This window comes from Panthera tigris, chromosome D2 (genome assembly GCF_018350195.1).
Source record: "Panthera tigris isolate Pti1 chromosome D2, P.tigris_Pti1_mat1.1, whole genome shotgun sequence".
Taxonomy (NCBI): Eukaryota; Metazoa; Chordata; class Mammalia; order Carnivora; family Felidae; genus Panthera; species Panthera tigris.
Genome location: NC_056670.1, coordinates 18,267,479 through 18,295,257, shown reverse-complemented (window position 1 = coordinate 18,295,257; position 27,779 = coordinate 18,267,479). Strand labels below are relative to the sequence as shown.

Here is a 27,779-nt window from a genome sequence, read left to right as displayed (position 1 = left end):
ATTACTAATAGGCATTACTGTATCATTTTGACTGTATCAGGGATTCTCTCTGGTTCTCTAACCTGGCCATACCTAGAACCTCTTGTGACTGTGTGTGTAAATAATTTCAGCCCTGGAGATTCTGATTCGATGTTATATTTAGGGAAAAACAATGAAATGCACACAGAGACCAGACTGTGACGATACTGCCCTTTCCCAGTCTGGCCCAAAGTCAGGACTAGTCAAATCCAACCAGCTCCCAATTTCCCAGCCCATGCCATGCCCCCATCCCCCAGGATGCTTGCTAAAGCTGCTTTCAATCTAACTTCAAGAGCTCAGAGGCCCCAAACTCTTTGAAAGCAGCCCGATTCCTTGTGTTTTAGCTGAGACCAACATTTTCAGATTTCCTACTGCCAATCTCTTGTCACCACGGGAATGCATGCTTATATCAATGGGTGTCCCTTAGTGCTCCAAACAAGGTGGGAGTAAGAGATCACCTCTCTAATGGGAAGAAACCATGCGTGTGGAAGACAGAAAAACCGACAGAGAGAACAGACCCTGCAATGACACATGTCCCCACAGTGGGGCCATGCTTATGCACATCTGAGGAGGAGGGGACGTATGGAAGAGCAAATAGGAGAATGAACAATAGCAAAAAAAAATGGCCATATTTGGGAATTGCTAGAAACTAGTTTATAGATATTGATTCTAATGAATCTGTCTCAATTAGCTGCCCCAAATGGCAGTTTCTCTGAACCCAAACCACTATGTATGACAAGGGACCTTTCCTGAGGGTGGGCGGTGAGCCAACTGTAGGGCCAAGGACCTTAACAGCAAGAATGCTGGCATTGACTCTCTTTTACAACTGCACTCAACAGAAATACCAGAGACATGATCCAATCGACTTAACTGAATTTGATTCCAATGCACACATATTTCAGATGAAATAGATAAATAATGAAGAGTTCTGTGGAGAAACCAGTTCCCCTCCCCCTACTGATTTCCGTAATACCAATAACCATACATGGACACATGAGAGAGAGAGAGAGAGAGAGAGAGAGAGAGAGAGAGAGAGAGAGAGAAAACTCCTTAAAATAGACCTGTCTTTTGAGAGACTCAGACATGAGACGAACACTGCAATTTCAAGTTACTTGCTTAGCTATTCCCAGAATTATACAATCTTTTAAATTTAAAGTAAATTTGGATACAATTACATCTTTGTTAAAACTTCAAGATTTCCCACAACATTCTGTTTTACATAATATCTTAACTTTTAAAGGCAAAAACAGATGACCGCATACCTTTCTTTTCACGCCATATTCATATTTCTAGAAACTAAAATGGGGATTATGACACAATATGTATCTATTTCTCGTATATCAATAGTTGCCTACTGTTTAACTAATACTTTAACAAAGTTGCTACATAAAATCAAGACGTGACCATCTTCCTGTCTCAAAGTAGCAACAGCGCAGGAAAAACCACAGCCACACTCTTGATATTTAACTTCAGAAATAGGGAGAGGCAAAGACACCTGGAACCCAGGCACACTCTTAAGAAGATGGGGCTGCAGCCAAGTACATTTCTTATTGGTTACAGACTGCAACCTAACCCCATCCACTTATGTTCAAACATACATGTTGGTGAGGGGTGCTTGCCAAGTCAAGGGCTAGGTGGGCGAAGGACTCACAATTCCATGAAAGGCCAACAGACTACTGCTTGCACAGCACCTCCTGGGTAAGGTGGCAGCTTTGAGTGAGTTCAAAATAAACCCAGGCAGGGGCGCCTGGGTGGCTCAGCCGGTTGAGCGTCTGACTTCAGTTCAGGTCATGATCTCACGCTCCATGAGTTCGAGCCCCACATTGGGCTCTGTGCTGACAGCTCAGAGCCTGGAGCCCACTTCAGATTCTGTGTCTCCCCCTCTCTTTGCCCTCCCCTGCTCATGCTGTCTCTCTCTGTCTCAAAAATAAAAATTAAAAAACAAAAAAACATCCAAATAAATCCAGGCAAACTCACCACCACCATTCTCCAATCAGCTCCCTAAATGAGCCCACTGGCAGGTGGCTAGGGGTGTGTGTGAGTGTGCTTTGAAGCAAAAGTATTCCAATTATACATTTAGGCTTCAAACAGGTAAAAATCATTGTGTATTTTTTGTTAAATGGCATGTGAAGCGCCTACTGGGTACTCAAATATATTAGTTCTTTTTTCTTTACTTGGCAGCAGTATAGATGCAGTATCTATCAAAAAGTCATTCGAAGGAGGATTTAGAAAGCTAGCTTTTGCATTAATCATCATGGTAAAGTGTATTCAATTACCTTCGTGAAAATATAAAGCACAGATGACAAGTGAGCCACAGTACACTCAGTTTTAGTTAATACCTCATATAATGTTAACATTACGATGGCCTTTCATATTCGACCTGTGCTCCCAGACTGACATGAATATACTTGAACGAGAAGCTGTGTTCTTTCTTATGGTGCCCCGAGAAACAGACGGCACGAAGATAAGGCTCAGTGCTGAGGGCTCAGGATGCAATGTGGCACCTGGAGGTTCTTTGGGGCTGGGGTGGGGGATGGGGAGCAGAACTCACACAACTAGGTGGACAGATGCCCCCAGGAATTGCTTTTCTCCAACATCAGCTGGGACCTCTACGATGTTCCAGATGTTTTTTCTCACCAACTAGTTTCTTTCCCTATAGCTTCTCACCCAGCCATTCCAAAACGGCACCAGCCTCCTTATCCAACCAACTGACCCTGCTTCCCACCTCAGCAGGCTATTTACCAAGACTTGAGATTCCTCAACTCTTGCCAAATCAAACAGTCCCTTTCCACACTACCCCACAAGGTCTCTTGGCTGCTGAACGCGCCTCCTCCCTTGAAGCTCCCTCTCCCTTGGTCGCTCCCCCTCCCCCATTCTTGGTCTGCTTCTCATTCTTCACATTCCCTACATCATGACTCTACTTAGACAAGACTCACACCGTCTCTAGTCGGACCACCTTCCTGAGCTCCAGTCTGAGGGACATCTCCGCCTAGATGCTGCAAACATCTAAGTTCAACATGCTCAAATTTACTGTCTTCCTTCAAACCCTCTTCCTTCTCCTACTGCTCCTAGCCAGCTTGGTGATGCCATCATCTACCACCGAAGCAAAAAACCCAGCCATCGTCTTGAGATTTTTCTTCTCCCTCTCATTTCTAACAGGCCACCAGCTCCTACTGTATATAGAATTCTTTCTTGCAGCCACTGCTGCTACCCCATCCACTGCAATGTGACAGCACAAATCACTTCTCAACTGGAATGTTCCAATATCCCCCCCACCTCTGGCCCTACCTCAAACCACCCTCTAGAATGCAGCCAGAGTAGAAGACAGATCTGATTATGCTACTCCCAGGTTTAAAACTGCTATCCCTCTGCCCTAGTGCAGGTTGTCCAATCCTGCCATCACTGTTCCTTAGCTCGCCCAGACAGACGGTAGACTTCCCGGAGGATGGAGCTTTTCTTATCTTTGAAACTTACATGAAGAATAAAGTGAGTGCTGTCTTGCTTCTGTTTGTTGGAATTCGTGACAGTTTACTGTAGGTTCGTGATTTTTCTGAGTTTTTATGAGCCACAAATATTTGCCTCCTGCTTTAAAACTGTTTTACAGCACAGAAAAACTATTTCTATCAAAACTTCACTAACACGGAAGAGTATGGAACATGAATGGATATCTACATTTACTACGACTTCAGAACGAAAACTTTCATACGTGCTCTGTTCGCAAACACTATTGTAGACAGGAAAAAAAAAAGAATGGTTTACTCTCAGAGAATAGGGGGAATATGTCAGGAACAATTTAACGACATTAAAACATTTATGTGTCTCAAGTGGAATGATATCCATTTTTCATTCTAGAGCAGTACAGGACTTTCTGCAATAATAAAAATGCTCTAAGTCTGCACTGTTCAGTACGGTAGCCACCAGTCACAAAGGGCTAATGAGCAATTAAACTGTGACTAGTGCTGAACTTTTATTTTAATTAAATTTAAGTAACCACACGTGGCCGATGTTAACTAGTGGACAACACGGTTCTAGAGCATGGCGTTACTTTGCGAAACTCATGTATCAGCATCTAAAAACGCTGATTCACAAAGTTGGGCAAAACACTTCTGATTACTAAATTACCAAATAGCCAAAAGTTAGTACAGTTGACCCTTGAACAACATAACTGACCCTGCCCAGCCCCCACTCAAAAATTTGCATATAACTTTTGCCTCTCCCAAAACTTCACTGCTAATATCCTGTAGACTGAAAACCTTACCAATAACAAATACAGTCGATCAGCACGTATTTCGTATGAGAATTACATACTGTATTCTCACAATAAAGTAAGCCAGAGAAAAGAAAATGTGATGACAACCATAAGGAAAATATTTATAGTACTGTACTATCTTTATGGGAAAAAAAATCTGTGTATAAGTGGATCCGCACAGTTAAACCTGTGTTGTTCAAAGGTCAGCTGTATTTTGCTAGTAAGACACAACTACCTTTTACTATAACCAAACACTGCAAGGTGACTAAGATACATTTCAATACATTTTACCAGAAGAGTAGCTTATTTGACTGCTCAACAAAGAATTATGAATGGAAGTTCTCCATGATATTTTCTGAACCCTGCCAGTACACAATGTTCTTTAAACCTTCTAAAAGTTAAAAAATGAGAAAAGGGAATCTGTTTTAGAGAAAAAGATCAACAATTTCTGTGAAATGTCCAAATAGGAGCTTAAGTTCAAACCTAAGACAATGATACCCTTGCAATGAGAAAATGAAGAAGAAATTGTGAGGATTAATTTAAATAAAACCTTGGAGGGCTGTAGATGAAATACGCAAATGTCTGCTTATAATCTTTAACTTATTAACCTATGTGTATTTAAAAATACGTTATAAAAGGCAATATGTTAATTCATGAAACAATTTTATTCTATTTCACTTTCGTCTTCCACATATCAGTGTCTCTGTGGTCACTTAAGCCCCTCTGAACGATTGAATTCCGTTTTCTAGAGCACATCACCTTCACGTTTGCCAAATCAGCTGCGAAAGAATGCTTTTTGAATCCACACACGATGCTCTCATTGGAAATCTCAACCAACCGAAGCCATCAATATGTATTCAGGAGGGCGGAACATTTTTCAGTCATCACTGACTGTACTGATTCACTGTATAAACATACCAAATTAGCAGCAACTGAGGTTTTGTAGTGCACTATGTATTTCCCAAACAGCATCCTGTTGTTCAAAAACAGAGTAATTGAGAGTGCCCTGTAATAAATAGGAAAGACTTGAACACGTGGTGACACCCTCTTTACAGACAGATGTTTGCGGGGAGCCTGGCCTCGTAATCAGGTATGTACAGTATATCCTTGAAAACAACTTTTAAGAGGTAAGGCTGCCTGGGATGATCTAAAGGTTTCTTCGTGCCTTTTGCGAATGCTCTCTAAGCTTCCAGATTTGGAAAGAAATGCCTGTCTGCTAAGCAGTCATTTTCCTTTTTGAGTCACAGGCAGACAAAAAGCTGCCAGGACAAGTGGATGGATGGGCCTTCCCTACTTTTAATCCAACCCCGTGCTACTGCAGGCACAATCTTTCCAAAAAGCTAATCTGATGGCAACTGTGCTCAACTTAAAACCTTTCTGCTGCCTCCACCAGCGTGGAGGATAAAAAAAAAAAAAAAAAAAAAAAAAAATCATCAATCTCCATCGTGTCATCTCTAGGTTACTCTGATCCACCTTTGTTTACCCAACTGGTGGGTACCAACCTCGCTTGCTCACGTCAGGGGCTCTGGCCAAGACTCCTCCATTGACGGGAGGCACCCCCCCACCGCACTGGCACTCCGACCTGGTTAAGGCCTACTCCTCCACACAGCTCAGCTCAGCCCGGTCCACTGCCAAACCCAGGACCAACCTGTTTCACTGCTCACCACACTGGTTCCTACACTACCACTGCTAACACCTAATACTTATTTGAGCGAATGCCACTGGCAAGACGCTTTTTTAAGGGCCGCACGTAGATCATCTCCCGTACGCTTCAACAGCCCCGGAAACTAAGTAACATTCCTTGGATAGGAAAGCTGAGGCCCAGAGAAGTTAGACACTACCCTAGGGTTTCACAGTGCCAGGATGGAAACTCAGGTCACCTGGCTTCAGGGCCTGGGCCCCGACCCTTTACAATGTCCTGCTGCCCAAGAAGGTTCCACATGAAAACAGAGGCTTCTTGACAACAGTGAAGGCTTCCCAGTTGCTCGTTGAGAGAATGGTCAGAACTGCTACCTGGGAAGCTGCCCCTCACACGCAAGGAGGCTGGAAACGACTTCCAGTAGCATCCACTGGGTGATGTTGGTTTAACAGAGGACCGCTAGGGCTCCCTTCCAGCTAAGACCAATCATCCAAACCAGAACCCCTTCCCTTTCTCCTGGGATGTCCTTCACAGGTGTTACGAAGGACATTTGTTTGTAAGAACAAAACCCCCCAAACCAGTTACTGAGCGGTTGAGGCCTTCACCTAGCTTCACAGGGACAGAAGCACATGTAAACCTCACATTTATAGGCAGGAGCAACAAAATCATTCCAAGACACAAGAACCTGATTTATTGTCTGATGATGAAGAAAAAGCACTCAAAGCAAGCCCACCCATTGGCTTCCTAGTTTAACACTGCATTTTCAGAGGCAAGAAGGATTTGTAATTGGCAAAGCAAATCAAAGTTAGCAGGCTTCACATTTTACACGAAGAATTTAGGCCCACAAGGAATCTAAAAGGTATTCTCCCCAAAAGGAAATGACAATAGCTACTACTTAGTGCTTTCTATATGTCAGGCATTTTCACATTCCTTATTCCTTTTTTTGGGGGGGGGCACCCTTTAAGAGACCTACTTTTAAGTTATCAGTCCTCACCTCGTTTTACAGAAGAGGAAGCTAAGGCTCAAAGAGCTTACATGGTTTCAACCTTAGGTCTACAGGGTCATCAAGCGCCATCCACTGCTTGAAGTTTCTCGGAAGTTTAAAGATGTGGCACAAACTCCCTTTCCTACTCTCACTTTCAAGCAGGGCTGTGAGCATGGGGAACGGCCGCCGTGTCCTCCCACCCAACAACTCAGGTAGGTCACGCACTTGTATCACCTACGAGCAGACAAACTCCACCCTCGCTGCTCCTCCCGACACGGCACCCAACTGCTTGTTCGCGGGAGTCCCCATTCCAAGATTTCAATCTGCAAGGTCAGAGTTTAGGTAATTGAAGACGAACGCCGCATGGGATTGGCAGACTTACCTTCTGATCCCAGAACCACACAAGCTGCGAGATCCGCAGTATAACGACACTTTCACAACTGATGGGAGAACTGCATGAAGCTTTCAAGTCCTCCACTTCCGCTAAGTCTAAAATGACACCCACTATTTCTAACCATCAACTGACTTCGGACCGACGCCTCCCCTGATACATTTTCAAAAAGCCCTGGCTGGAGCTTCGCGAGTACCGCCTAAGCGCACAAACCTCTTGCTGTCATGAGTTAAGCAGCCTCAAAGGCAGCCTTGCAGGTCGGTATCCTCCAGCAGCAACTAGTCTAACTCGAGATCGCCCCCCTGTCACACGCAGAGGTCGATTTCACACCCGGCCACCCGCAAGCACCATGTGCGAAGTTTAATCGTGAGTTCGGCCAAAAGGCATTTCCTTTTTCCTTAAATGAAAAGGAGATGCGGACCTGTGCTCCTGCCCCGGCTGCCCAGCGCTCAGGACCCCTTCCCGGCGGGTGCCCGGCAGCCGCCCCGGCGGGACCCACCCCGAGCAGGAACGCGGAGCCCTCCAGGTGTAGCTGCCGACTGCAGGCCACGCCGCCCGCGGCCGCCTGGGACTCGCAGGCCGAGGGCGGAGGCGCGGCCGCCGCGCCCGCGCACAGCCGGCCCCGCCCGCCCGCCCCGCCCCCACCGCCCCGCCGGCGGGAGCTGCGGGCGCGCGCCCCGCCTAGGCCTCGCCGCGCGCCGCCGCGCCGCCGCCCGCGCGCCCTCCCTCCCGGCCCCCGCCCGCCCGCGCGCGCGCTCGGCTCGCGACCCCCTCCCCCGGCCCTCCCCGCCCGCGCGCCCCGCACTCACTGAACATCCCAGGCGGCTCCGGCTCCTCCCGCCGCCGCCGCCTCCGGGATCGGGTTGCTTCCGCCTCCGTCGTCTCTGCCGCAGGGTCTCGCTCCGACGGCCGGCTCAGCCGGGCCCCCGCGCCCCGCGCCCTGCCGCCCCCGCGGCGGCGGCTATGGGCGGCCGCTCCATGACTGACTGACACGGAGCGGGCCGCGGGCTGGGCCGCTCGGGCCTCCAACGCGCAACCGTCTCCACCAATGGGCGAGGCGCCTCGGCGCTCTGCTGGCGATGCCTGGCGTGCGCGCCGCCCCGCCCCGCCGCGCCGCCGGCGTCGGGCGGAAGGAGCGCGGGGGCCGGTCCCACGTGGTGGGCCAGTCCGGGAGTCCGGACCTGTGGCCGCCTCCACGGTGCTGCGCCCCGGCCCGCCGTCCCTAAGCGGGGCTGGCCGCCAGGTGAGCTCCTTAACCTGGGGACTGCCCTCCGGCCGCGCCGCCGCCCTGCTCGGGGCGGGGCGGGAGGTGAGCTTCCCTGGGGGCGTCCTCCAGGTGTGCCCCTCACCGAGGGCCGGCCCCGAGGTGAGCCTCCCCCGCGGGGCGGGCGCTACGCCCCAGCCCGCCGTCCCTATCCGGGGTTGGCCTCGAGGTGGGCTCCTTAAGCGGGGAGGGTCCTCCGCCCCGGGTCCGTCCCCGCGCCGCGGACAGGGAGCGCTGCGGAGAGCCGCCGGGGCTCGCTCCTTCGGCAGCCCCTTACGTCGCTCCTCGCTGCTCTCTGGGTCTCGTTGCTTGCTTTCATGATGCGCCGCGGGGTTCCGAGTGTGGCCGCGCTTAAGCTCCCTTTGCGTGGGTACTAACACGGTTTCGCGTGCGGCCTGGTGGTCTTCACGCCCCCTCGCGTAGGCCGCCGGATGGCACCGGGAGCGGAAAGTTGGTAGCCTCCGGGAGGGTCTTTGTAACCAATTCTGCCAACACTTTTTAAGTACTTTGTAGCTGGTACGTTGGCTTTCTGACACACTGAAGTTACAAGTAAGTTCTTCTTTGAATGGGCACGTGTGGACCTCTTGACAGTTTGGGAAAACTGACAGCGCTTGACTCTTCTGTTCTCTAATAGAGGGAAGGATGCTGTGCTGATATTAGTGTCCTTCCCGTGGTGGTCGCTCATTCCTTGTATAATTCTGAAGGTAGGTCTGTAGGATTTCAGGCTCCGTAGATTGAAGAAATACAAGTGATCCAGCCCTTGGCATAGCAAATTCTTTCCCTTTGGTAGTATGTCAGAATCATGAAACTGCGATTGTTTTTTTTTTTTTGTTTTTTTTTGGTATTGTCCTATTTTGATTTTATTTACAATATTTTAATTTCAGTACCGAGTAAGAAAATGGTTCACTTTTGAGCAACTTGTTTTCTTGTGTATAATGAATATGACTTAATGTGATAGGTTTCCGCCCCCTTTTTTTTTTTTTTTTTTTTTGTAAATGACGTTTAGGAAACTCAAAGCTATATTTACTTCAGGCTTATGGAATTATCGTTGGTCAGTATGCTTGCTTTCCTTTATCATTTTCTTATATCTCATTTTTATAGTTTCAATTGTGTAACTGTATCGAGTCTTTGGAAGCAGAGCATGTCTATAAGCTTACATGTATATAAACAGGATAAAGTTACAGTGGAAAGTTACTGTTGCAGCTGAAATAACAGTACATCTGTTGGGACTGGTTTTATACTATATTTCTTTTCTACTTGGTGAAATATTTTCTCCAAAGATTGCTTATTTCTCTCTCTAAACTAGTGGAGCTTGTCATATAGGTGATAGTCATATCGATGATACATAGTTGCAGGTGATTTATGCAGACATTTTCAGTCTAAAACCTCACGTGAATCTCCTTTCACAAATAATTTGAATACTTTGGGTTTTGCCCGGTTGTATTCCTGCACATTCACATCGGAGGATATGATGTTTGATCACAGCAGGAATACTGGTACATGTGTGAGTGTAATTCTTTTTATGCCTGCTTTTGTCAGAATTTCCCCCAGAAAATTCATGGGCTAAAGCATTTTATGTATAGCTTTATGCCCAATAACTCTGTTGATATATTTTAGTTCATTAAAATTTTTTTTCAAGGAATATGTATTATGTAGATAATAAGATACATGATGTTCTTTTTTTGGTGCCTATTGAGTTTGGCCTTAATATAGTATTTTTTTCCATTTTAAATTTTAGATAAAGTGTAGCAATGGCTGCTATTTATTCTGGCATTTCCTTTAAGCTCAAAAGCAAGACAACTTCTTGGGAAGATAAACTAAAACTAGCTCATTTTGCTTGGATTTCCCACCAGTGCGTTCTTCCAAATAAAGAGCAAGTAAGTTTAATGTGAAATTTACCTTTTTGTTTACTACTAAAAAGAACAGTCACTTATATAAATTATGTGTTGAAATTTAACTAAAATTTAAAAAGAAAAAAGGTCGGAAAATAAAACGTGGTTAGAGGTTAAAAGTAATATCAGTAAAAAAAATGAATGAGTCAAATATTTCATTAACAGAGATTTTCTGTTACAAAGTCAGTATTTTTTTGTGTGTGTTTAGAAACTCCTCTTAGAGAGGGAAAGAGCCAAACCATAAGAGCCTCTTAAAAACTGAGAATAAACTGAGGGTTGATGGGGGGTGGGAGGGCGGGGAAAATGGGTGATGGGCATTGAGGAGGGCACCTGTTGGGATGAGCACTGGGTGTTGTATGGAAACCAGTTTGACAATAAATTTCATATTAAAAAAAAAAAAAGAAACACCTCTCATATTTCAAATCAACTATATGCATCAGTGAACGAATTGGGAACTGGGTTACAAAAATTAGGATCCGAGTCTGTAGGTAGCTGCATTTGTTTGTGAATCCAAGGTAATGCTCCATAAGCAACTGCTTTTTGGTGATTTGTTAAACAGCTTTGGAATTTGACCCGGTGGGAAGTAGAGAAGCTTTAGTATCTGTAGTAAGCCATTCTAGAAGTAGATTAGGAACCAAGAAAGGCATGTCTTGTTAACATTTTTCAAGCTTATTTGGCAAGAAACAAACAAAAAAAAATCCTGTTAATATACTAGAGACACCAGGATGTTGAACTCATGAAATTGTGTTAACACACACCCATGTGCTAGTATTAAAGAAGACAGAACAAAATGCATCAAAGATGGGTTACATCTATTAAGATAATGATGAGGTCCAGGAGGTAGAGCGCTCTCACATCCGGTGGGTTCTAAATTTGGCTGCACCTGAGAATCATCTTAGCAGCTTGATAGTCACCTGGCAGGTGCTACCCAGGGTGAGCCGAAGGCGGAAGTAGCAGTGGCGGTTGGATCAAGGTCTCCGTAGTCTTATGCTGAGAACTATTTTCTCCTTTAGCATCTGTCACTGTTCATACTGTTACAACATTTCTCCTCTCATGACCTGAGGCCTCACCCCTTTGATGAACGTGTTACAGTAATGGAAACTATGCATGTCTGACCCCCCCCCCCCCTTTCATAAAGCACCCCGTGCATTATTTCGCAGAAGACCGTCTCCGTCTTCTGGATGAGGTAAATAGACCTAGAGGTTTTACAGGTAACGTGGGAAAGCCAGGACACAAACCTCTGCCTTTTGACTCTGTTTTTGCTTCTGGGTGTGATTCATTTTGAGTGGCCATTCTGAGCAATTGTTGTGCTTCTAACTTTTGAAATTTAGCATAACTCGAGAAGAGTTAGAAGAAACTGTTTAGAGTTTCACTTGAAACTTTTTATTGGCCTCAAATGAAGACAAAATTAGTTTTTTCTGTTTTTATTATTTTATTTATTTGTTTATTTATTTACTTATTTTTTTTTTGAGAGAGAGTGAGCAAGCAGGGGAGAGGGGCAGAAGGGGAGAGAGAGAGAATCCCAAGCAGGCTCCCTTCTCAGCACGGAGCCTGACCCTGGGATCATGACCTGGGCTGAAATCTAGAGTTGGACGCTCAACCAACTGAGCCACCCAGGTGCCCTTAGTTTTTCTTTTTATTGTTTTTTGTAATAATAAGCATTTTAAGTTACTAGGACATTCTATTATATATAAAATAATATTACTAAAGGTAGGTTTTATTTTATTTTTTTTAATTTTTAATTTTTTTTCAATACATGGAGTTTATTGTCAAATTGGTTTCCATACAACACCCAGTGCTCATCCCAAAAGGTGCCCTCCTCAATACTAAAGGTAGGTTTTAAAAGACAGCTTTTTCTCTGGCAATTGGATTTGGTTATACGTGGAACATCCTTATAAATGTTCAGCATCTTTCTTGGTAAGAAAATATATATTTTCAGAGCATATTTCTTCCAAATTCAGGTATTACTTGATTGGGCAAGACAGTCATTGGTTGCATTTTATAAGAAAAAACTTGAACTGAAGGAAGACATTGTTGAAAGGCTTTGGATCTATATAGATAATATTCTACACAGCAGAAAACTGCAGAATCTCCTCAAGAATGGAAAGACAATTAACCTTCAGATTTCCCTAGTCAAGGTGATTATTTGTTTCCTGTGTTATCTTGTGTGTGTTAACGTGCATCTCTTGATTTCTGTTAATGCTGTAGGCTCATTTATTTTGGGGTTAATTATTCAAGATATAGGAAGTATCAAGGTAGAGAAAGACGAGAAGGAAATAATATTACTAGAATTTTAGTATACTTATACTAAATATACTTATCGAATGCGTTTTCTATGCTCTACACTGTGCTAAGCACTTTGTGTTATTTAATGTTAAAGGGAAGCTTAGAACTATTTCAGGGTAGTGGTCGATTACCTTTTCTTAATTAATTTTAAAGAGTGAGCAAGCAAGCGGGGGAGAGTGATGGTGGTGGCGGGAAGGGGAGGGGGATGAATCTTAAGCAGGCTCCACACTCAGCACAGAACCTGACGTAGGGCTTGATTCCACGACCCTGGGATTGTGACGTGAGCCGAAATCAAGAGTCAGACACTCAACCCACTGAACCACCCAGGGGCCCTGATGACCTTTTTTTTTTTTTTTTTTTTTTTAACTTTTTTTCATGTTTATTTTTGAGAGAGAGAGTGAGTGCGAGCACAGGAGGGGCAGAAAGAGAGGGAGACACAGAATCTGAAGCAGGCTCCAGGCTCCGAGCTCTCAGCAAAGAGCCCGACGCGGGGCTTGAACTCAAAAACCGTGAGATTATGACCTGAGCCGAAGTCAGATGCTTAACCAACTGAGCCAGGCACCCCTCTGCTTTTCTCTTTTAAGAGTACCTTTTGCTTTTTTTTTTTTTTTTTTTTAATATAAAGTGTAATTGTAAAAACGTATTTCGGACCATAGGATCATAGCCCAAAGCCACTGTCCATCCACGTATAACTTCTAAGCTGAATTTGAGGCTTAGGATATAAGGAAAAGTAATCTTCGGAGTTCAAGTCTTATGAAAAACAAGCTCTTTAGAAGGGACAGCAGAATTACAAAGACACCGATCCCTTTTCTGAATTTATATTGGTAGGAGATGGCTGTGTGAAGGACTTAAAACAGGTACTCTGCCGTCCTTTGGCGCAGTAAGCGAATGTCAAGTTGATTTAGATACGGTGATCTGGGGATTTCCTCCTCCTCAAGATAAGGACAAAGAGTGAGTTCACTGATTCAGTTGTCTTCTTCTTGTGTGTGGGTGGGTGTCGTAATGAGTTTTCTTGCTTTTTTAACGCTCAGATCATAAACGAGAGGATAGCTGACTTCTCTCCTTTGGGATCCCAAAGAAGTATGTGTGCCGTGCTGAGCTGTTGCCAGGGCATCCTCTCGACACCCGCCCTCGCCGTCATCTACACGGCTAGACAGGAGCTGTTAGTGGCGCTGCTAAGCCAGCTGTGCTGGTTGGCCTGTAGGCAGCCAGAAGGAGCCGGGGTCGCCCAGTTATTCGAAGTCATTCACCTGGCGCTTGGTTGCTACCTCTTGATCCAGCAGCAGCAAGTCAACCCACGACGAGCCTTTGGCGAGGTGACCGGGCACTTGCTCCAGCCCTGCCTGGTCCTGAGGCACTTACTCTCGGGGGGCCCGTGGGCACAGGCCGGCCAGGGCCAGCTGCGGCAGGCGCTGAGCCGGGATGTGAAGAGTCAGATTGAGGCCGTGCTTCGAGGTGGGGCCTTTCAGCCCGAGTTGCTCTCGTCCTACAAAGAGGAGCTCTTGGACCAGCAGCGAGGCGACGCGAAGATAGGGGCCCTGAAGAACGTTCTCGCTCCTATGGACACTGTGATTGCCAGGCTGGTGGAGACGGGCTACTGTGAACCGTCACTGCATGCTGCCGTTGTAGCCAACTCAGTGGCCTTGCTGTATAAGCTCTTTCTGGACTCTTACTTCAGGGAGGGGAATCAGCTTCTCTGCTTCCAGGTGCTCCCCAGGCTGTTCGGCTGCTTGAGGATCGCACAGCTGCAGGAGGAGCACCTGGCCGCCCTGGCCGCATCGGATTGGACCTCAGAACTGCTGGCTGTGGAACAGCTGCTGACCTCGGTGGCCCACAGCGGTATCTACAACATCGCCGCCGACAGGATCCGGCACGGAGAGGCTCAGTTCCGCTTTTACCGCCGTCTGGCCGAGCTGCTGGCAAACCATTCCCAAGCGTCCGTGCCGGCCTGGTTCCGCTGCCTCAAGGCTTTGACGTCTCTGAATCATCTGGTTTTGGAGCCGGACCTCGACGACCTGTTGGCTTCAGCTTGGATCGATGCAGAAGTGACAGACTCTCGAACGAAAAAAGCACAGGAGGCGCTTCTTCACACCCTCTTCCAGACTTACGCGAAGCTCCGACAAGTGCCACGGCTGTTTGAGGAGGTTTTGGGGGTGATCTGCCGCCCGGCCGCCGAGGCCCTGAGGCAGCCCGTGCTGGCCGCGGGCCCCTCCCGGGTGCTCTGCGAGTGCCTCCTGGAGTTGCCTCCGAGTCAGATCTTGGACACGTGGTCGCTCGTGCTGGAGAAGTTCCAGTCTTTGGTCTTGCCTTATTTGCGGGGCGATGCCGACATGGCCTTGAAGTCGCTGTCCCTGAGCTCACTGCTGCACTGCATCATGTTCAACATGAGGAGCCTGGACGGCAGCACGCCTCTGCCCGTCATCAGGCGGATGCAGCGCACCATGGAGAGGATGCTCCGGGAGCTCGTGAAGCCCCTGCTGGACCTTCTCCTGGACCCCCCGGGCCCGGAGCTTGAGCTCTGGCTGCAGAAGGTCAGTGACTCTGCACTCCTGCTCTCTTACACTTGGGCCCAGGTCGACACCATGCTCAGCATGAACTGCAGCCAGTATCGCTCTGTGTCTGGGGCTCTTACGGACGTTGCTGTGGAGACCGCAGACCTCCCCTCGTTGCTCCCCGGTGTAGAAACGCACCACTGGAAGAAGATAGAAAAGTTTGTGGCTCGGTTTGACTCTCTCAGCAGGTATTGCTTAGAACAGCTCTACCTGCAGAAAATGAAAAGGACTTTAATGCAAACTAGTTTCCGGTCTGAGGAAGCTCTCTGCACTCTGAGGCGTGATGCTGCCTACATTCTTGGGTCTGGCAGAGAAAGCTTGAATCGGAGGACGACCGCCTCCTGGGATGGCCAGGTGGGGACAGTGAGTGCACTCACGTACCCCGTAGCGCACTGGCACTTGATCGTGTCGAATCTCACAATTTTAATATCCTATCTTTGTCCGGATGATGTGCGATCCCTGGCCAGTGTGCTGCTGAGAACTTTACCGACGAGCAAAGCCCAGGAGGTCTCAGCAGAAGAAGAGGCAGACCTCACACTTGAAAGAATATCCAGTGCCGTCCTTCACAGCCCTCTCTTTCCGGAAATGCAGCCCCTCCATTCTGCTTTCTTAATGCGCCTGTCCGAAGGCTGTGCGGGCATCCTGTGTTCTGGGGCCCAGGGTGACCCGAGTCTTCTCAGTCAGCAGCTGCCCTGGCTCTTTGAAAAGGAGCATATGGGTGTGGCTCTTTGGGAAAACAGATTTGCAAAAGTTGGACCCGAAGGTGTAGAACCAAAAGGAGAAACTGCCCAAAACTTACTATCCTTGGTCAAGAGTGGCTTCCCAATTCAGCTGGAGGGAGAACAATTAGAGAGCATCCTGGGATTGTTGGAAGTTATTTCTGCTCTGCAACTGGACAGCCTCTCGACTCCCTATCACGTGCATTACTTTCTTCTGTTACTGTCCGTGGCCGTCACCAGGCTGGGGAGCTCCTGCCCCTCCTCACTGACCCTCAGGTTTCTGAAGACTTGCTACCGGCTTCTTGGCCACCTGCAGAGAGGGAAAGGTGCCCGCTCAGTCCTCAAGACCATGTACGCCAGTGAGATTTTCGAGATCATGCTGACCTCCTCGTTCAGAGCCAGTAGTAGATTTTCTGTTGCTGCGGATGACCCCTCCTGGTTGGAATTCCTCCAACTGACAGGGACATTGTTGGAACAGCTACTGCAGATGCTTATCCAGATGAAGCTCAGCCTGGTGCTCAATTTTGGGAAAATCATTGCATTCCTCTGCAAACTGTCCACCGAAGCACCGTCAGGCAAGCAGGTGGAAAACCAGAATCCTCTGGGCCAGCAGCTCCTTCTGGTGTCTCTAACCAAGTTGTGCCAAGTCCTGGGGCCTTTGGTCAAAGAGCGGAGGCAGCACCATGAGGCCTCAGAAGCGCTGCCTGAGCTGCTGCAGAAGGCCATTGTCCAGACAGGAGCCGTGCTGCAACTGTGCTGGGCACGCGGGGCCCGGGGCCAGCGCCTTCCCTCCGCCTTCATCTCGTCGGTCAGCACGCTCTTGGAGGCGGATGTGGGCCAGCGCTCCAGGCACGGGGCCCAGGGTTCCCAAATGACTGGCGAGATGCTGACCTCCCATACCGCCTTCTACCAGAATGTTTACTCTCAGCTGCTGTCAGGGTTACCGGCCCTTGCAGGAGACCAGCAGTCTTTCCAGGCGGCCATGCGGTTTTTAACTGTGTTCTTTTTGGCCCCAGAACTCCATCCCAAGAAGGATTCTGTTTTTGCCTCCGTGTTTCATTCTGTGACGAAAGTTCTGGCAGGTAAGGTATTTTCTCTTGAGCTAATTCTGTACCATAGAGCTTTTGGTAAAAGCTGGTAAGCCACCAGCAAGGTGAGTGCCCCTTCCCCCCCCCGCCCCCCACACTCCCGTGGAGCACCTGTTCACTGTGGAAGGTACATGCTGTGGGCAGTGAGAAAATCCCCCCACTGCCCCGCTCCCAGGAACTCATGTCCAGTGTCTGCATTCTCTGTCCGTATAAAGCTCACGGTTCTGTTTTCTACACAGATTGCGGCCTTCTAGGTATGTTATTTGACATCTTAGCTTTTTACTTATTTGGGGGATTGTTCTGGTTTATAGTTTTGAAATCTGTTACTCTTTATCTTTTTTACCTTTTATCTGTCCTGGCCCTGATGGTTAACATATAAATTTCATTCTTGGTAAGCTTCCCCGTGTCCAATCTCCACTGCCATCGTTAGTAACCGAAGGCGACGTTAAGCCAAGTCAAAGAAAAAACCGCAAATAATTTATAGGGAACCTCATAAAATTCCTCGAGGCAGTTCAGTGAACTTCCACCCCTGGGTCTCAGTGTGATGCCTGGCCATCATCGGGCTGCGGGTGCTAATTGGGCGGGAGCTTAGCTGTCTTCACGGTCTTTTAGTTTGGTGTCATCCTCCTGGGCCAGCCAGTCAAGACCACAGACCTCGTAATGGCTGTGTGTTAGAAGCATTTGATAGCTGCTGTCCCCGAGGTCGAAGGGCCACCTCTGTCTCTGTTTCAGGTTGGCGTGGGTTGGTTTTCTTTTGGTTTTGTTACCGAGGGTCGGGGTTAGTTAGAGTAGTCCTTAGGGGTGAGACTGGGGAGCGTGTCGGCCGGGCGTAGCCCCCAGAAGGCATGCCGACTTCTGTGTCCGGAGGAAAAGCTGTGACAGGCGGGAGGGAGCCGCAGCTGGGGCTGCAGGCGTGATCAGACACAAAAGAGTTTAGTAGGACCTTGTAGGAAGGGAGCCGCGCGGACCAGTGCCAGAACTGGAGTGTTGAGGCCAGAATAACACTGCTGTTGTCTCCCTTTCAATAGCCTCTCTGTCCCTGCCTTGATTGTGGATTGACTGAAAAGGCTTTGGCGTCACATGTTCTATCTTATTCTGTCAGCGATTCTTTTAGGGAACGGTGTTCACCTTAGGGGAGGCTAGAATTTTAGTCTTTTGACGAACACTGGTTACAGTGTCCTAAGTGAGTGATCCAAGAAATGGCAGCGCGTGGCCTGAAGCTCTGGCCCCTCTTCCCCTTTGTTATACAGAATATCGTGTGTGTCTCTTTCCCTCCAACCCTCTCGACCTGAGGGGGACTCGAGGTCCTGACCGTGTGTCCCTGGACTTGAGGGTTAGAACCCCAGGGACAGAGCCTCTGTTGTGGCAATCGGGGGACCAAGGCCGCCTGCCCCACTGTCCCTCAGACCGCAGGCTCAGGCGTTGCTGTTGGGTCCGGGCCTCCTCTCCTTGAGCTGCTAGACTTTGTCTAGAAGAGGGATTGGAGTAAGAGGGGAAGGAGTGCCTACTGAGGGCTGCCTCAATTCAGTTATGAGAAACCGTCACTTTTACAAATGCTCCATACACACGTGGAACCACATCCTACTCTGGAGATGAATGCGGTGTTGATTTTTTTTTTTTTTTTAAGTTTATTTGTTTTGAGAGAGAATGCGGGTGTGCACAAGGGAGGGGCAGAGAGAGAGAGAATCCCAAGCAGACTCCACTGGTCGGCGCAGGGCCCTCTGCGGGGCTTGATTTCACGAACTGTGAGATCATGACTGGAACTGAAACCAAAAGTCGAACGATTAACCGACTGTGCCACCCCCGTGCCCCTGCAGTGTTGATTTTGACCTGCGTAATCAAGTAAGCAGGTGTTCACACAGATCGCAGAACGGTGCAGCGTTCTCCGGGACCCCGGACCTGGGGACCGTGGGTTAGAGCGTGTGCGGGCAAACCGTCAGAAAGCAGTGGCCTTCGAAGAGTAGGTGGGGTAGGCGGAGACGGTGGGGGTGCTGATGCCGAGCCCTCCGCACGGCAGATGCCCCGCGCTGCTCTTTCCTTCATTTGCCAACCACAGGAGTTGGTGCGGTTCTGCCCATTTCACTGGTGAGGGAATGGAGGTTCGGAGAGCTCAGGGGTCCAGGATCTTACACCTTGTTGGACGCTGGGGCTGAGGTCTTTATCCATCAAAGCCTGTGGTCCCCTCCACCCCTGATGCTTATGTAGTGAGCGAAGACTGGGAAAGTATTCTGGCAATGTGGAATAGTCTGTGAGCCGAAATGTGGCTGGGAAGGTAGGCTGGGTTCAGATTATAGAGGGCCTTGAATGCCCTGACCTGGGGGACCAGTCTGCCGTGGCGACATCAGAAGGCCTTCCCACGTTAAGTGGGAAGCAGCCTGATGATTGCGACAGGCAGACCCGGAAGTTTGGAGTTCTTTTCATGTCTCTAAAAGTGCCATGCCGCTCCTGTGTCCCTACTGATTTTGTAAAAGAATATGGGAACACCTTGTTTCATGGCACTTTTCTTTTTTTTTTTTTTTTTTAACATTTATTTATTTTTGAGAGAGAGAGACACACACACACACACACACAGAGCACGAGTGGGGGAGGGGCAGAGAGAGAGAGGGAGACACAGAAGCTGAAGCAGGCTCCAGGCTCTGAGCTCTCAGCAGCACAGATCCTGATGCAGGGCTCAAACTCACAGATGGAGAGATCATGACCTGAGCTGAAGTCGGACGCTTAACCGACTAAGCCCCCCAGGCACCCCCCGTCATTGCACTTTTCTTAAAAAAAAAATTTTTTTTTAAATGTTTATTCATATTGAGAGAGAGAGATCATAAGCGGTGGAGGGACAGAGAGAAAGAGAGACAAACTGAAGCAGGCTACAGGCTCTAAGCTGCCAGCACAGAGCCCAATGTGGGGCTTGAACTCAGGAGCTGCAAGATCATGACCTGAGCTGAAGTTGGATGCCCAACCTACTGAGCCACCCAGGCGCCCTCCCTCATTGCAGTTTTCTTAATTGAACTTCACAGATACTCCCATTTTTCATAGTGTGCAGGTTTGTGGCGACCTTGCTTGAGCAAGTCTGTTGGCACCGTTTTTCCAACAGCATTTGCTCACTTCATGACTGTCACATTTTGGTAAATCTTGCAATATTTCAAACTTATTTTGTTGTTACATTTGTTATGATGATCTGTGATCAGTGATTATGACTCACTGAAAGCTCAGATGGTGGTTAGCATTTTTTAGCAAAAAAGTATTTTTAAAAATTTTTTTTTAACATTTATTTATTTTTTGAGAGACAGAGACAAAACATGAGTGGGGGATGGGCAGAGAGAGAGGGAAACACAGAATCCGAAGCAGGCTCCAGACTCAGAGCTGTTAGCACAGAGCCCGACACGGGGCTCGAACTCAGGAACCCTGAGATCATGACCTGAGCCGAAGCCAGATGCTCAACCAACTGAGCCACCCAGGCGCCCCAAAAATATTTTTATCTATTTATTTTAATATATTTTTTTATGCGTATTTAATTTTGAGAGAGAGAGAGAGAGAGACAGAGTGCAAGTGGGGGAGGGGCAGAGAGAGGGTGACACAGAATCTGAAACAGGCTCCAGGCTCTGAGCTGTCAGCACAGAGTCCGACACGGGGCTCAAACCCATGAACCGTGAGATCATGACCTGGGCCCAAGTGAGACACCTAAGCGACTGAGCCACCCGGGTGCCTCACGGAAAAAGTATTTTTAAATGAAGGTATGTGAATCGCATTTTGGACGTAATGCTGTTGTCCACCAAATAGACGACAGCATAGCGGAAACCTAATTTTTATCTGTGCCGCGAAACCAGAAAATTCATTGGATTCACTTGATTGCGACCCTTGCTTCCTGGCGGTGATCTGGAGCCAATCCTGTCGTATCTCTGAGGTTTGCCCGTACAAGGAACGTCGAAAAGCACGTAGAGAAAGTAGCAGTCACCCGCGTGCAGAGTCCGGCGTGAAGCACTGCTAACCGCTGTCGTCCTCGACCCCCCGCGCTGTGTGTGCTCTGCACAGGTCAGCCGTGTGCGGGAGAGCGCGGTCACACTGTGCCACACGCCCCACGAGTATTTCCACACCCCTCAAATGGTGACTTTCACCGGCTGGGACCCTGTTCCATCATGTGGTTACTCTGGTGTATTTCACCTGCCCCTTTCCTGTCACATCTTAGCCGTTTGGGTTTCTTTTCTGCACAGATCCTGCAGTTTCGAGTCAGATAATTCAGGACTTGGAGCCTCATTTGGGAGCCTTGTTGACCCAAATGTTAGAAGTTGGGACGACAGAGGACTTGAGGATGGTGATGCGGTATGTTCTCCAAGGATTAGACGTCAGTAACGTGTGGAAAGGAGATGTGCAGGTGGGTACCCGTTCTCCCTTGTATGGCAGGGGCATAAATGATAATCCGCTCGAAGGGAAAACTTATTCAAGTTGTGGTATCACCCCTGGAAATGAACACGCAAAATCTACCTGGTAGAGACTGGGCCAGGGGGTTTTATGGAGGGAACCGTGGCCTGCAGAGAGGCCTGGGGCCTTAGTGTAAGGGGCCTTAGTTTTCAAAGGGGAACTTTTTCAAAGTACAACTCTGTGTGCTATCATATGAAATATTAAACGTAGCATCCTTGTAATTTTGGCATATAAAAAAGCTAAATTCTGCTCATTCTTTGCTTAAGACATCTCCCGTCATACTGTTTAAAAACTGATTCGGTCACATGGGCCCGATCCCGTTTGAGAATCGCTCTGATCGGCAAGCTGCCCTGCAGTCCTTTGCACTTTGTGTATTTGGTGGTTGCTAATGGAGCCCTGCATTTGCATTTGGCATCACATATTTTGGAGAGCCTCTGCATGGAGCTTACGTGCTGGAATTTCTGCCAAACAGCCGTGTGCACTGGACTGGTCAGCTGTCCCTGCTCGCACAGGAGGAAGAATGCCACAGAGCCAGCCGTGCAGCCCATGCCTTCTGGTTCTGAGCTTTCTCTGCCTCATGAGTGGCTTCTTGACTTGTGGTTGTAATCAGCACACTGGCTTTGGTTTTGATTTGGATGGGAAGAGAGCTGGAGAGGGTAATTGAGGCCACAGAGGGGCAGCGGGAGAGCTCACGTCTCTCATGCGTGAGCAAGAGGCCCAGGCTGGACCAGGGCCACTGCTATGTGGCCGTGGCACTTGCCCCTCTGGAAGTTTCCATTGTGTGCACGTGCAGCATGATTGGGCCCCAGCGTTGAGAAGGGTCAGTCTCAGTCAGAGGCTGGTTTACAGAGGAGGCAAGACTGGAGGCTGAGCATTCAGGGCCAGAGAGGATTTGGCTGGGGGGGACGTTGCTATGGAGACAGGGAGGAGGGTGTTGTGTGCGCAGCAGGGCAGAGGTTGTGTGGGTGTGAGAAGGTGGACAGCGAGGGAGGCGCCAGTGGGCAGGCCCTTGGTGGGTACAGGTGGGTGGGAGAGAGGGTGAGGCCCTTTCCATCCTCAAGCAATCAGGAAATAGAGAAGATGAGCGGGGGCAGGGGGCGGGGCTACCTCGGGGTGTGGCAGTGTGTAGGGGCGTGGCTGGTCAGGGCTTGAGAGAGGGAGAGGGAGAGGGAGAGCAAAGGGCAGAGGCCAGAATTGTATGGGTTTGTGGGGCCCCGGGGTTAGGGGAGGAAGGGCCGGCATGAGGCTGAAATCGATGGTGTAAAATGCCAGCCTAGGGTCAGACGTTTGTTGACATAGGCACTCGCTAAAGTGAGTTCCTTTCCCACAGAGTTCCTTCTCCTGGTTTAAAACCATCACCTGTAATCGTAGCACCTAATCTAATGGTTTCACTGTGTCCGTGTTTTCCCCTGGCTCCTCCTTTTCCCCAGGAGCACATACGATTCTTGTACAGGTGACTTACGGCTCGTTGCCTCTTTCCACAACATCTGGACGAGACGAGGTCTGTGTAATTAGGTTGCTGCACCGATCTGTGGCCTTGTTTATTTTACTCTCTTGGTGCCTTTGCCTGCTTGGTTTAGTGAGATGCTACTGCAAAGGCCTCTACTTTGCCACAGTTGGGCTCATCTTCTTTATTTCCTGATTGCTTCAGGGTGGAAAGGGCCTCCCCCTCAGGATTTAGCCTTAAACCAGGTCTGGTCCATGCCCGTGACACCGGGGTGCTAACGGGCCCTGCTGTATCTCTTTAGCGCCCATGACCCGGCTTCTTCCCAAGATAGACTTGTTAGGAGAGAGCTGGCCGTTTCTGCTAACTTTGTGTTTTTTCCCCCCCTCAGGCCACTTTGTCAGCCATCACACTGATCAAGTTGCTCCTGAGCTGCCCACTCAGCGGAGAGAAAGCGAGTCTGTTCTGGTGTGCGAGCCCCCAGATAGTCACGGCTCTGACTGTGAGTCCCCCTGGGTCATGCCCTCTGACTCTTCACCCCTGTTCCTGTAGGCCGCGTTTTGGCTTCTGCCGTCTCTGGCTTTATGCAGAGTGTGTTTCTGGGCGCCGCGTCCTGAAGACAGCTGCCGGCAGAGCGCTTTTCTGTCCGTGCCTGTGCCGTCCGCGCTGTTGTGTGTCTCCTGCAGATGGGGTGCAGCGGCGGTGTGCAGGTGTGTCGGGGAGCCTCGGGCAGCATTTGGTGGGCGGTACAGGAAGGCACGCAGCGATCAGATGGGGCTCCTGTGGAAGCCGGTTTAAAGTAGATGAGATGAGAAGGAATTGTGGGGCTTTCTTTTGTCCCCACAAATTCTGGGGTCAGTTTAGTGCATTCATTCATTTGCAGGGGTGTGTGTACATTTACAGTGTGTGATACAGTGAGAGGAAAGTGGCTTCATAGAATGGGATAGTAGTGTTGCAGATAGATTATTATCACAGTCGCACCCGATTGTTAGATTTTGGCACCTGGTGGACACGTGGGGCAGTCCCATGACTTTCTGTTTGACCAGCACAAAACCCTCGTCTCGATTGGGACTGTCCCAGTGTTTCTGCCCTCTAGAGTCTCCAGTCATTATCCTTGCACTGGGGTTCAAAAGAGCCGTATCTGTTTCAACATCATCACCCTCTGTAAGTCTCTTGTGCTACCTGAGAGAATTGGCTTGGGTTAGCACATTCTCAGGGCAGAAGGACCTAAGGAGTGGACTTAATGTTCTGGGTTCTGGTCTGTTGCTTCTTCGTTTTCCTGGGAATCTGCATTTGGTGGGTGACCCTCATCTTTCCCCAGTGCGTGTAGTGGGGACCAGGAGGGAGAGTGATGGCTGGAGGGAAGAGGGGCTCGTGCGGTGCATGGTCAGTGTTGGTGCTGTGCACAGTAGGGCTGCATTAATATGCACGCTTGTAAATCTAACGGCATGAAGTCAGCACAGCCGGTGTCCCCAGGCAGATGGGCGCTGTGAGAGGCCCCAGCAGGGCTGCTGGTGACACATGGCAGCGTGAGGAAGAGGGTCACTGGTGAGCTCTCCCAGCTTACGTAGGTCAGACCTTGAGTTGCCCCTCATCATTTTGAGTCCATTCTCTTTATTCTCTAGAACAATAATCAAACATCTGGAGCTGATTTTTTTTTTTAATTTTTTTTTTTTTTAACGTTTTATTTATTTTTGAGACAGAGAGAGACAGAGCATTAATGGGGGAGGGTCAGAGAGAGAGGGAGACACAGAATCTGAAGCAGGCTCCAGGCTCTGAGCCATCAGCCTAGAGCCCGGCACGGGGCTCGAACTCACGGACTGTGAGATCGTGACCTGAGCTGAAGTCGGACGCTTAACCGACTGAGCCACCCAGGTGCCCCCTGGAGCTGATTTTTAAGATATGTAACAAAGAAACTTTAATTTAAAGATACGTAGAACTATTGATCTTTTTGGGAAAATATTATTAGGTGTATCTGGTGTGAAGTTTCCTTGTTCTGACAAATTGGAGGAGTCAGTCCTTATAAGGGATTAGTTCTCTTTGTGGTCGATGAGTCCAACAAAGAGTCCCACCGTGGGTCGCTGTTGGAGATGGAACACTGGGCTCCTGCTCTCCTCAGAAGGATGCCTCTGACCATATCAGTTCATTTTGGACATTCTTACCGCTGTCGCTTTAGTTCTTACCTCCGTCTACTTCACTTGTATTTTCTCTGTAGAGCATCACCTTCATTTTCTCTCCTTTCTTCTGTCTTTTTCTGTAGCTGCAAAACCGAGAGGCTTGTCGGGAGCAGACTGTGCCCCTGGCGGTGGTGGAGTCCATTTTGGACGTGCTCGCAGCCTTGCTGCGACAGGGGGAGGGGACCATCGGCAACCCGCACCACGTCAGCCTGGCCTTCAGCATCCTGCTCACCGTGCCCTTGGACCACCTGAAGCCCCCTGAGTATGGGAGCATCTTCCTGAGGACGCACAACGTGCTCTTTTCCATCCTGCAGTGTCACCCGAAGGTGAGGAGGTGGGGCAGGGTGCCAGGTGGCAGAAAAGCAGCAAGAGAGAGCCCCACTGCGGGAGGACGATAAAAATGGTGACCTGCTAAGCAAACTTCTGAATTCCGGTACTTTCCAGGGACACAGTGGTTTCTCAGGCACAAAAATGTTGGATCTTCACACCAGGCTGTTTGAGTTTCATCTTTGTTGGGTCTGACGCTTGGAACGGCGTTTGTGTACTAGCTATTTAAGGAAGCTCGTTACGAATTATTCTCTTTTTGCAGGTCGCATATCTAAATGTCACTCACTTGCTTAGGTCTCTTTACAGGTTTGTGACTCAGGTGGGTGTAGGGAGTGAGGCATCCGGAGTTCCAGTTTTATAGTATACCACCTTTGAAATTAAACTAAACGTCCCATAGAAAAGATTCCAGTTCAGCCGACCTGTACTGAACATTTGCTCTGTGTCTCACTTCACCCTTACAGCAAGCACGTAAAGTAGATGGGAGTTCATTCTGTTGGTAAAGGAACTGAGGCTGGGAGCTGCTAAGGGATTTGGCCAAAGTCACCCAGCTGAGTCTAAACCTTAGCTACAGGATTATTGTCTGGCCTGTGTTTTTCCCAGTGCACCAGTGCTAATCCATGGGATGTGTGGGAACTTACAGACACGCTGTGTACACATAGACACAGACGCAGGCAAATATTTTTAAGTGTTTTCATGTCCTCGAGTTAGAGACCTGAGAGCAATGTAGTTTTTTAAAAAAAGTTCTCTGGTAGACTAAGCACTCGTGACGTTGGGCCTTACTCCAGCCCTTCACCACTGAACAGTTGCCTTTGTCCCCAGTTGTCTTGTGAGCATTTTGTTTTAGATCTCTCTGCTGATGGTTAGATTTTTTTTTTAATGTGACCGTATGGCGTGCACGTAGTACAAATCAGTTATAAGCTGGAATTGCCGATCTCGCAAAAGATGTAGGATTCCATGCAGTTGATGAAAAGCAATATTAGAAAGCTGTGGGAACCTCCCGCGGAACCATTAACAAATGATCATGTAGCGGAATTAGACCATTTAATGAAAGGAGAAAATTGACAGGGATAACGGTGTGTCGCAATCAAGAGTGATGTGACCGATGATAGTGGCTCTCACTCACTGCCTTTGGGTTAGGGTGGGGGACAGGGCCCACATGGCTCGTGACCACACCGTCGGCCGTGTGCATGGTTGAGTTGACAAAAGCACCAGGCTAGCGTCTGCGTAGGTGAATCTCAAGGGGACAGCATGAGGCCACCTCAGCCAGAGTGCCCAGCAGACCGGTCAGTAGCTGGTGCCATATTAAGCCAGGGTGTGAACTCAGTCTGGCTCTGGCTCCGTGTGCAGTATGATAGAGGATTATGAGGGGTCCTTGGGAAGTTTGATGAAGCTCTGGAATACTTGTGCAAAAACGAGTTCTTTCTGAGCATGCTGTGAGGTCAGTAATTTGATGTAAAGAACGGGATGTTATGCTGTCAAGAATTTGGTTGGATAAATTAATACCAAAGGAAAAAAATCCCAACACTTGATTCACTCTTGCTCATTCTCAGAATTCTGAGAAAAGAGCAGTGATGTCCCATAGATCTTTGAAGCACTGTGGGGCATGGTCTGTGTCTGCATTGTTCACAGCAGTCGGGCCACGCGTGTCCTGACCACTTGAAATGTGGCCTAGGAGCTGTATGACTAGGAAATGAATTTTTATTTTACTTCATTTAAGTAGTCTCATGCAGCGTATGGTCGCTTTATGAGATAGCGTGTTGTTTTGATCACAATCTAAAAGTGGTTGAATATAGGGGCTCCTGAGTAGCTCAGTTGGTTAAGCATCCAACTCTTTCTTTTTTTAATTTTTTTTTTAATTTACCTCCAAATTAGTTAGCATATAGTGCAACAATGATTTCAGGAGTAGATTCCTTAGTGTCCCTTACCCATTTAGCCCATCCCTCCTCCCACAACCCCTCCAGTAACCCTCAGTTTGTTCTTCATATTTATGAGTCTCTTCTGTTTTGTCCCCCTCCCTGTTTTTATATTATTTTTGCTTCTCTTCCCTTGTGTTCATCTGTTCTGTGTCTTAAAGTCCTCATTTGACTGAAGTCGTATGGCATTTATCTTTCTCTGACTTGACTCATTTTGCTTAGCATAATACCCTCTAGTTCCATCCACGGCATCCAACTCTTGATTTCAGCTCATCATGACCTCATGGTTGTGAGATCGAGGCCTGAGCTGGCTCTGTGCCTGCTTAAGATTCTCTCTGCCCTCTACCCCCTACCCTCAAAAAAAAGAAAAAAAAAATTAAAATTTTTGTATCATTTTTCAAGATAACTTTCTAGCCAGACCT

General features: G+C 48.4%; 2 protein-coding genes across 6 annotated transcripts in view; one reads left to right on the top strand and one right to left on the bottom strand.

Annotated features, from left to right (window-relative positions):
• Positions 1-8,177, bottom strand: part of TAF5L (TATA-box binding protein associated factor 5 like) — a 32,198-nt gene extending 24,021 nt beyond the window's left edge. The window contains exon 1 of one of the 2 annotated variants that reach the window (XM_042960077.1): positions 8,092-8,177. The gene's annotated coding sequence lies outside the window, so the exon portion shown is untranslated. The remainder of the gene's footprint in view (positions 1-8,091) is intronic. The other variant, XM_042960078.1, reaches the window with a different exon arrangement.
• A 219-nt stretch (positions 8,178-8,396) lies between these two features.
• The window catches only part of URB2 (URB2 ribosome biogenesis homolog), a 28,617-nt gene continuing 9,234 nt past the window's right edge, over positions 8,397-27,779 (top strand). For 3 of the 4 annotated variants that reach the window (XM_042960073.1, XM_042960075.1, XM_042960076.1), the window contains exons 1-7: positions 8,397-8,525; positions 10,285-10,423; positions 12,400-12,576; positions 13,756-17,077; positions 21,289-21,449; positions 23,332-23,442; positions 25,201-25,443. In XM_042960073.1, the coding sequence (XP_042816007.1) occupies positions 10,298-10,423; positions 12,400-12,576; positions 13,756-17,077; positions 21,289-21,449; positions 23,332-23,442; positions 25,201-25,443 (4,140 nt within the window). In that variant the 5' untranslated portion in view covers positions 8,397-8,525; positions 10,285-10,297. Of the gene's footprint in view, positions 8,526-8,582; positions 8,649-10,284; positions 10,424-12,399; positions 12,577-13,755; positions 17,078-21,288; positions 21,450-23,331; positions 23,443-25,200; positions 25,444-27,779 lie in introns of those variants that run through there. The other variant, XM_042960074.1, reaches the window with a different exon arrangement.